This window comes from Hippoglossus hippoglossus, chromosome 2 (assembly GCF_009819705.1).
Source record: "Hippoglossus hippoglossus isolate fHipHip1 chromosome 2, fHipHip1.pri, whole genome shotgun sequence".
Lineage (NCBI taxonomy): Eukaryota > Metazoa > Chordata > Actinopteri > Pleuronectiformes > Pleuronectidae > Hippoglossus > Hippoglossus hippoglossus.
In genome coordinates, this window is record NC_047152.1 from 8,787,830 (window position 1) to 8,797,771 (window position 9,942).

The following is a 9,942-nucleotide window of genomic DNA, read 5'->3' on the forward strand; positions in this document are numbered from 1 at the left end:
TCTGCTTTTGCTTTGCCCACTATACTCCCGTGGGAGAGGGAGCGCTTGAGGGCTGAGGGGTGTGAGGAGAGAGAGGGAGGTGTGTGTGTGTGAGAGAGAGAGGGAGAGAGAGAGAGAGAGAGGGAGAGAGAGGGAGGATGAGGGAGGGAGGGGGCGGCGTTAGACAATACCATTCCTCAAACATATTCCGATCCCTCCGTCCCTGAAGTGAGCCTTTATTAGTCGGGATCGTTTGGATCTTATCTTATCTATGTGACACTCGCTGGAAGAAAAGGCTGGAGGGGCCACACAGAGAAGGGGATTATCCGAGAGCTGCCCCCCGATCCGCCGCGTCCTGACACGGGAGAGCCCCGCGCACACCTCGCCCCCTTTATCTTCCATCTTTCCAGGGGCGCACGGACGAGGAGCCCTGGCCGCACTTGCACCACTATCTGCCCATCTTTTGTCTCCGCGTCGCTGGGATCACACGGGAGGCTGCCTGGTCCCCGCAGCATCAGCACCAGCAGCATCAGCCCTCCTCCTTCTTCTGTCTCCGCTTCCTAATCGGCCGATCTCCATCTCCAGCCTTTGATTTGCAAAACACTTCCCTGCTTGACGTTTGACCCCTCGAGTCAATCCCATGTTCCGAGCTCCCGCGGCTGAAAGAAGTCAAACAACTACTTTCTTGCTTTTCTTTTATTTATTTCTTTCCTCGAATCGTCTGATGAGTGTTTGTCCGGTGGAATATGAGTTAATTTGGAGTCGAGGCTCCGCTCAAGAGCGTCTTTAAGTTCGTTTCAAGACAAATCTACACCTCAACTCTTTGTCAAGGTGAGTGACAAAAAATACCTTTAAATAAATAAATCATATCCGCGTATTCACTAGTTCGTTTTGTATAGTTTTTGTTATTGTTTTACTTGTTGCCTTAGATTTTAAATGTCATCGTGTTATTTGCCTTTAATGTTTTGTATTTCTTTGTAACGGCTGTTTTAAAAGATGCTTAATACATAAATGTTATAATTATTATAATTATTGATATTATTTAGCTTCCATTTCTGTATTTTTTGATCCCATCGTCCACATTATGTGTGCTCTCCTCTGCCTCCATGCTGTCAAGTCACTGTGGCCTCAGCCAAGCAGATGTGTTCATCACACTGTGACAGATGGCCAGTTCTGATTATGTTAATTCACAAAAAAAGAATAGAAGAGGAAGAAGAAGGAGAAGAAGGAGAACAGGGGCTTTCTCCTTCAAAAATAGTCCCAACAAAAAAATAACTGAATTTGGAAAAAATGACACGTTTCAAATTCAACAAGATCATTGGACATTAAACTTAAATGTGACACTTGAAGAATTGTTTTCTCGGTCCGTGTTTTAAGGCCTCGGGCTTTAATAAATTAACAATTCCTCGAATTTGAAGCCATTCATTATTTATGGAGTTGAATGTTATTATGCAATGATTGGATTTATGGGGGGTCCTGGCACCAAACACGCAGCCGCTCAGGGAATTCTCCACCTGGGGCCTCGCGGTGCACAACACTTCTGTGGATGTGAGGATTTTTCATGATTTTTCTAAATCTAATAAAATCAATACGGTCGTTTTGCTTCACGCAGGTTCTTCAGCAGAAGAGAAAACCAACACCGGAGAATCAAAATGATGCTGAGCCCGGACCAGGCCGAGTCGGACCTCTCCTGGACTCAGTCCGACCCGGAGACCATGCTCAACGGCCTCAGGTCGGCCGGCTGCACCTCGGACGACCCGACGGAGGGAGAGGAACGGGCCAAGTGCAAATCCGACCAGCCGCTGAGCCGGGAGGAGAAGCGGCGGCGGCGGAGGGCCACGGCCAAGTACCGCTCGGCCCACGCCACCCGGGAGAGGATCCGGGTGGAGGCGTTCAACGTGGCCTTCGCGGAGCTGAGGAAGCTGCTGCCCACCTTGCCCCCCGACAAGAAACTCTCCAAGATCGAGATCCTCAGACTGGCTATCTGTTACATCTCCTATCTCAACCACGTGTTGGATGTGTGAGAGCCACCCGGACTCCCCCCCCCTGCACCCCGGGGTGACAGCAGGGTTGGTTGGGTTGGTGCTGGACTCCAGAGGCGCATGCTGGCATCAGCTGGGTATGGCATTGTTGACAGTAGAGTCCTGAAGGAGAAAAGCACACGTGCGGTGTTTTTATGAAAATCCATCCATGCACAGTTTTTTGGGGGAATGTGCAGAAAAATGCATTTCAGAGAAAAATCCATATTGGCTCAATATCTGTGAGAGTTTTAGGACAACACCTTGAAATAATAGAAATTAAAAATGGTCCTAAAACACCCTGGATACTGGGACTCTGCCATACCTCAGCTGTACATGTGTGAGTCCAGTGTTGTTTCTGTTGTGTGTTTTTATTGATGGCAGTGTTGGTGCAAAGTTGCTCCAAGTAAAAAAAAAAAAAAAAGCCTCAACTTTCAGTCCCCGACCGCTCACTGAACAAAACAGAAGCAACAAGCGCACAGGCGTTTGTGTTAGATGCAATAATGACGAGAGGGATGGAGGAAGAGGAGGGGAGATATGAGGAAGGGTCGTCAGGAATATCAAGGATCTGGTTTTCAGAGAAACTTTCTTTTTCCACATTGAGTCCGCCCCCCTTTTTAAAATAATTTCAATCCTACATTTAAAGTCATAAATTTATATAAATAAAGGAGTGAGTCCTCTCCTCACTCTTTCAATTTTTAATTTCCAATGCTAAGAAAAACACTTGTGGGGAATTTCCCAGATGGAAATGAAAGGATGTAAACGACATAGCTGCTTTAGATCTAGTTTAGTTATTTTCCATCAAGGAATAAAAAAAAAAAAAGATTCACTGCGTAAGTGCCACTTATGACATATAAAATTGTGACCTTAATCATTTTTTAAAAAGTGTATGGGATTATTTATTTAATTGTGTTTAATATTTAAGGCTAATTTATTTATGTTGTTATCATAGGCTGGCGTCTCTTTTTGTATAAATGTATATTGTTTGTCGCTTCTATATTTTAGGCTGTGAAATTTGGAAAGTGATGGTGTTCTACTCTTGAAAAAAAAAAAGGCACTTTCTGTTGATCCATAGCAAAACCTATTGTTTTCCATGTATGTCATTGTTTTTAATTTATGGATTTATGTTGGATTTCAAATCTATTATTTATCAATAGCAAAACGATAAGCACTTCGAGATGGGGTCCAGCCCCATAAATGTTTATTTCCCTGATCTGTTGTGTTAAGAGGTTGCTCTGGGAATAAGAATTAGGCTGCTAAAAGAAATAATAATAATTTACACTCAATATAAAATTTCTCTTGACAGAATAAAGTCAAATCCTTTAGGTTCAGAGTTAAACCTCTTTTTTTTTGCTGTGACCAAATAATAAGAAGAAGAAGAAGAATGATAATAATAATAATTTCGAAAATACTCGTTAATTTATTATCTTCAATGTTTTTGATGTGATTATTATTTCCTGGTTGATTTATTTATCTGTCTCTGCTTTGTGTTATGAATTCAACAAGTAATTTTATAGTGAAGAAAAACCACATATCCTCTATCCAAAGATTTTCTGTCTCTTCAGGGTTGTGTAGCTACTTGTTGCTTTATGCAGATCTTTTGTAGTAGAGGTGTCGTGTGACAGCTGGTTTCTAATGGACAGACTTTCATATTTTCTGGTGTTATTTTTCATTAAAAACTGAAAAACTTGGATAAAAAAATCATTCTCCTGTTTTCAGATGTTTATTCTAAAGGGAATAAAGTTGTTTTTGACTTTTTAATGTGGATAAAAAACTGATAATAGCGACTCACACTGAGATGAGTGATGGATGACGCTCATGTAGGCGCGAGCACGCACGCAAACGCGCGGGGGGTCATGTAAGTGCGCATGCAAATCAGCAGCTCGGCACGTGCACGTCTGCACAGAGCCGTTTGGATGGGCTGTTGTGATTACATGCGCGCATACACACGTGCACGCACGCGCACACGCACGCATGTACACAAGCATGCAGCCTAGTGCACACGCACACAATTAAGGGTGAGACACGTGCGAACCCAGTTTAGCATACAGATGAAAACTCACTTTACTTTACACACATAAACATGCACACACACACACACATGCACACACACAAGCACACCTCTCTAGCTCTCTCTCTCTCTCTCTCTCTCTCTCTCTCTCTCTATCTCTCTCTCTCTCTATCTATCTCATCCACACACACACACACATGCACACATCTCTCTCGCTCTCTCTCTCTCCATCTATCTATATATCTCTCATACACACACACATCTCTCTCTCTCTTTCTCTCCCTGTCTCCCTCTATCACACATACATGCACACATCTATCTCTCTCTCTCTCACACACGCACACACACACTCTCACACACGTCCACTTACATTTAGCTGTAAACACACATGGGTCTAAACAGTGTGAAAGGAAATAAGTGCTAACCCATGCAGATAAAGACAACTCACCCTGTACACACACATCTCTCTCTCTGTCTCTCTCACACACACACACACACACACACACAGTGGTCAGCAGCTAAAGGCAGTGGTAGCCTACGTGTGTGCTGCTGGCTGAAAGGCTCTCTCCGTCCCCAGAGAGGGGGCAGGTGTTACTCCAGACGAGCCAAGACAACCAAATTACTGGCCGTCTGGCACCTCCCGTGGGAAACCCTGGGAGAGAGGAGGGATGGGAGAGATGGAAATTTATGAGCGACCGAGTGTCGAGATGTAATATCGCCAAATGGTATGAGCAAGAAAGATCCAAATATTTATATTCATTTGTGATATATACGCCTATTCCCATCGATTGTGCTATAAAAAGCTTGTAGCCCAGTTAGAGAACAGGAGATGTGGAGGATGTGTGAACGCTTTTATCTGAGCTACATTAGATTATCATGAGTGAACCTGGTTTTCTGCTCAAGCATGGGTGGCCCCGGCGGGAATCCAACCCCTTAGCCTTGAAATTCAAGAGTTAAGCTGCTCCAATTGAGCAACAGCACACATTATGTCCAACACACAGGATTATACACAACAAATATATCTGTATATCCACATATATCTGTGTCCTTTCACTGTCAGGTAGCAGCTGCAGGGAGGTTTTTCTGTGGAGACTGAAGGTGGCATGAAATGTTCTTTCCTTTTCAGCTCAGGGCCTCCTGTGTCGTTTCCTTTCTTTTCTATTAGTCATCTTCCAGTCTCCTGCCTGACTTTCTGGTTTCACCTTCAACTATCTACGTTCGTACAATCAGTTTCCACCGCCGTTATCCTGTTCACCATCCTTTACATTCATATACACTTCTCTTACCCTTTCCTTGTAGTATACTGCACTGTTTGGAACTCTCCACGGACATGGCACTGATGTCTTTGTTGTTTTCTTTCTTGTTTTTACCTGTGACCTATACACCGTTTTCAGACATGAACCTGTGTCTCACTGTCTCCCCTCTTCTTTTCGTGTTCAGTCCTTAAGTCTCTGAGTTTCTGTTCAGTTCTCACCAGTTCATCTCGACACCTTTTTAGTTCCAGCACTTTGTTATGTTCAGTTCCTGTGTGTTTGAACCCTGATCCGCCTGAAGGGGTTTGATACCTCTGCTATCTTTTGGACTGTTGTTTTCCGAGATTTGCATTAAAGGATGTGATCAAGGGGCCTGGCAGGAAGAGCTCCAGAAAATGTTCCAAAAGCTCCATTTGCTTTCTTAGATACAGCACATCTGGAGAATTTCAGGAAAATGTGCAGAGTAAAGTGAATATCTGGATATTCGCTTGTTTGGGTGTTTGTGGTTGTTTTGTGAGGGAAAATATCCGTTCTAAAAAATATCCGCAGTCGTGTAGACAAGCTGCTATGGTTCTGGTTCTTTCCCTCGTTCTTCTTGTGTTGTTTGTGTAGATTTAAGTCTACTCATTAAGCTGCAGGACACGTGTTTCACTAAAGGGGAAATTCCCATCTTCCCATGTCTCTGTTGAATTTGTGCGTCGTCACGTTGACACTAAAATTCACTTTGTGTTCTGTCTGAAAACAGAAACGTGACGAGTCTCTGAAGGCAGCGGATTCACTGTGTTGTCAACACTTTGAATCACGTAAGAATCACGTTGAAATGTTTAAATCGTTTGATTTTCATGAGCTCATCTGTCGTACAACGCTCAAACCGGACAGGTCCAATACTTACGACCGCTCCATCAATGCGTTTACAAGTAGAACAAGAAAGAAAAGAAGAGAACGCCAATATGTCGCATCAACAGATTGCCGTCTCCAGAACACAAAACAAGCTCTGCGATCCTGGCAGGGCGCGGAGACAGACTTCTGCTCGAGCTTATTGAATGGAGGGGTCCATCTGTACACGGCTGTGAAGCACTACAAGGCCATTTGTGCTCCTCATCCCAAAAGCTTCCGTAGCATCAGTCCTCTTCAGTTTATTCTTTACAAACCCCCAGAAGGGGCAGGGGAGAGGAAAGTGACAGGCGAAGCCCAAACTGCTGAGGGCACTGAACAGCCTGGCTGACAGTGTGGCCGGTGTGTGTTTTCTCCGTGTGTGTGTGTGTGTGTGTGTGTGTGTGTGTGTGTGTGTGTGTGTGTGTGTGTGTGGGAAAGTACCACGTTTCACCACAACCCCCCCGTCTGCACTGTGGGCTTATGTAACGGTGGAGGCCGAGGAGTGACCATATGTCAGGAGGTGCACGCAGACGGCAGGGGATTATGCAGCAGCCATTATCAGCGTTTGGACATCCTCCTCATCATCATTCAGGTATACTCAAAGCCAGGAGGAGCACACACACACACACACACACACACACACACACACACACACACACACTAGTCTACACACCCATTTAATTCTGAGAGCTCCCTCGCTCTGTGTAAATTGGACGGGGAGATGGAGTATGACAACAAACAGCCATATGTTCACAGTACGAGGAACAACATTTGGGGCTTTTTGTGCTGCCTCATTTTTTCGCCCTCTCTTTTATTCTCCACGTCGTCGGGTATCATGCAAGTCTTCATGTTCAAGGCGAGAACTCCTGCACCCCCCCCCCATCCTCCTCCCTTCCCTCTCTCATGGAGGTGTGTGTGTGTGGAAGCACAAAGCCCGGTCCATGTGTTGAAATGCAGCCCCCGGGATGGGCCGTATTATCCCTGCCTACTTCACCAGCAGGGTCCCGGGGCTCGAGCTGGCTCGTGGCCCTTTGTCTCCAAACAGATGGAAATGGGCAGAGGAGCGGACAAGTGGAGAATCAGAGAGGAGGAGGAGGTGGGGGAGGAATAGAATGGACCAAGAATGGAGAAAGGGGAGGGGAAGGGGAGAAAGAGTCAGTCTGTTCTCATTAAGTGCTGCATTGAAGGCAACGTCCCCCCACAATGCGTCAGCAGCCGTGGCCGGTCCCCCCTCTCATTCAGACTCACGCTCGGACCATCTGTAGCGCGGCCCTGTCAGAAGGTGTGTGTGCATGCATTAGGGCCGCGGCGCTCGGCCCAATCTGCTGAGTTAAAACGCTGACATTCATTGGGCTTCAATTTGGTTAAGATCTCTGCACAATCCAATTGCGGGGCCCTTTGTTGGTGACGCCTCAGTGGTTGTGAGTCACTGTGAGTCATGAGGTGAGTTTATTCAACATCCTGCTGTCACACACACACACGCACAAACACACACACACACACAGGATTTATAATTACTGAATCCCCCCAAATATTTCATCATTCTCCATTTTATCATGATTAAAAAACAGAATAGTTGCTATTAGGGCCTCGATTGATGGCTATTTCCAGAAATGATTATTTTCCTGAATCATTTGCTTTATACAATAACAGGAAAGATAGAGATACTCAGTTTATTATCGTAAAAGACAAAAAGGATCATATCAAAAGGAAACCAGTGGATTTGTCTGCTTAAAAATAGAGAAACTTCTCATCATTTATCTTTTTGTTTTGCTTATTAACTTTAGTTTAGCTTCTGACTCTTTCCTAACTCCACTTTCTGTTTAAAATGCATCAATGTGATGTTGTTTTTCTTTTCTCCTCACGTTATTTGCAGGGATGCTCAAACTGCCAGGAGGTCCCGGGGCAAAAGTGAACTGTGGGCCCCCGACTAAACGAAGTCAAACAGCAAAACCAGGCTGTTTTTGGTTAGTAACCAAGCTTTTTTCGGTTTAAACACAATATACTTGAATATTAAAGTTACTTATCTACGCATTTATTTATGATCTTTTGTTGCTCCAAGTATGAAAGGGGAGCAACTGATAGTCAAGCAGAAAGGAAACTCCTAAATCCAGATTCAAATGTCTGATTTAGGTTCGAGTCACGAAGCAAATTCTGAAATCCAGTAATTAGGTAAAATCCAGGATTGCAATACGATGAAAATCCATTAGAAGTTGTGTTTTGCACTTCAGGGCCTCCAGTTGTTTTGCATCTTCACATTAACACAATGTTTGTCGAGCTTTCATTCTTTCCATGTGCACAACCCACCGTCAACCACATACGTTAAAAGAAAAGAAGTCATTTTGGGCCTTTGAGCCTGATTCGTCACAGCTGCTTGAAACAGGCCCCTGAACAGAGAATCTCATCTGGACGACTGGAAACTCTGGAAACTCATTCATCTCTCTCTCTCTTTCTCTGCGTGCATGCGTGTGGTCTCATAAACGGCACCTCGTCCCCCCTTCGTCTTCATTTTTACATGCTTTCATTTTTCTCCTGTATTTACCAAAAAGCCCCCTAAACTCATAAACTCCGTGTCTTTGGGGAGGAATCCATCCATCTTCCGGACACCAAATTGAATTGATCTCGCGGCCCCCCCTTCCTCCACCACCTACCTTGCCTTCCTCAATAGGAGCCATCTGCGCTTCCCGCTTTGAATAAACTTGAGAATCTGTCAGCACGTGCTGCGGCTGCATGGCGGCCACACGATGCACGTGCCTACCGGGCTCCCATTCAGCTGTGTAATGTGATTTCACTGCAGCTGATTGATTCCCACACCAGGGCAGAGGGGTCTTTTGTTAACTTGTAAATGCTGTATGGATTTTTAAAATGTGTTTTAATTCATCACTTACAGATATCAACTTTGTGTTTTTAACCTGGAGGTGAATTAATTGCAGAACAAACAGTGGATGGTGACAAACACAGATAACTGTAAAAGTTCATTTAAAGCTTTATTTTTTATTTTAGATAAATTTATATGTAACCTACAATAATAATAATAATGCTCATGTCTGACCGATGGAATAGTTTGGATGTGCATTTTAAAACTTTCAGGCCAAGTAATGACGGAAAGTGGCCACATGGGGGCGCACTAATATAAAAGTATGAAGTTTGAGGGCAGCAAATGAACACGAGTGAAAAATATGTTTATTTATATTCGACTGGGAAATTAAATTAGGAAAAATTAGTAAATAAATGTTTTGTGAATTTTAATTCTCTTAAAATAAAAACGGTTAAATTAAAAAAGGTAAATATCTGAGGAACCTTTTAAATCATCTCTCAAAAAGATGTTACTATATTATTTTGCTTGTTGTCTTTTATTTTAATAATATATTATTTTAAGTTCTCTTGGATATTAATTGTCACTGTATCATTTTATTCGTCTTTGATTTAAAATGACATTTTATAATTATTATTTTTGTTTAATGGCTGTTTTGAAAGGTGCAATATAGATTATTATTATTAGTATTAGTATTAATGTCTGTATCTTATATTGTCCATGTGTGTATTGTTAATATGGGGGGGGGTAGTTTATATAGAGATACTGATAGAGAATTAAACATATCCTCCCTCCCCATCCTTGGCACGGCCCTGGTGTTTATTTGGCTCTCCACGGGGAGGCCCAGGGGTCGTGTCCCAGTCATGACCTCCATTGTGTTCTGGAGGGGATGAGCTATATCTAAGAGTGAGTGTATCTGCACCGGGCCGAGGACGCAGCGCAGAGCAGGAGAAAGTATTGATTACACAGCCGTGTAATTGCTGGAGGCAT

General features: G+C 43.7%; 1 protein-coding gene across 1 annotated transcript; it reads left to right on the forward strand.

The window, feature by feature from the left end:
* The first annotated feature begins 200 nt into the window (after positions 1–200).
* On the forward strand, positions 201–3,816 carry LOC117775059 (helix-loop-helix protein 2-like). The gene is made up of 2 exons (XM_034607874.1): positions 201–810; positions 1,592–3,816. Exon 2 carries the CDS (start codon positions 1,632–1,634, stop codon positions 2,001–2,003), a length of 372 nt encoding a protein of 123 aa, XP_034463765.1. The 5' UTR covers positions 201–810; positions 1,592–1,631; the 3' UTR covers positions 2,004–3,816.
* The last annotated feature ends 6,126 nt before the right edge of the window (positions 3,817–9,942 follow it).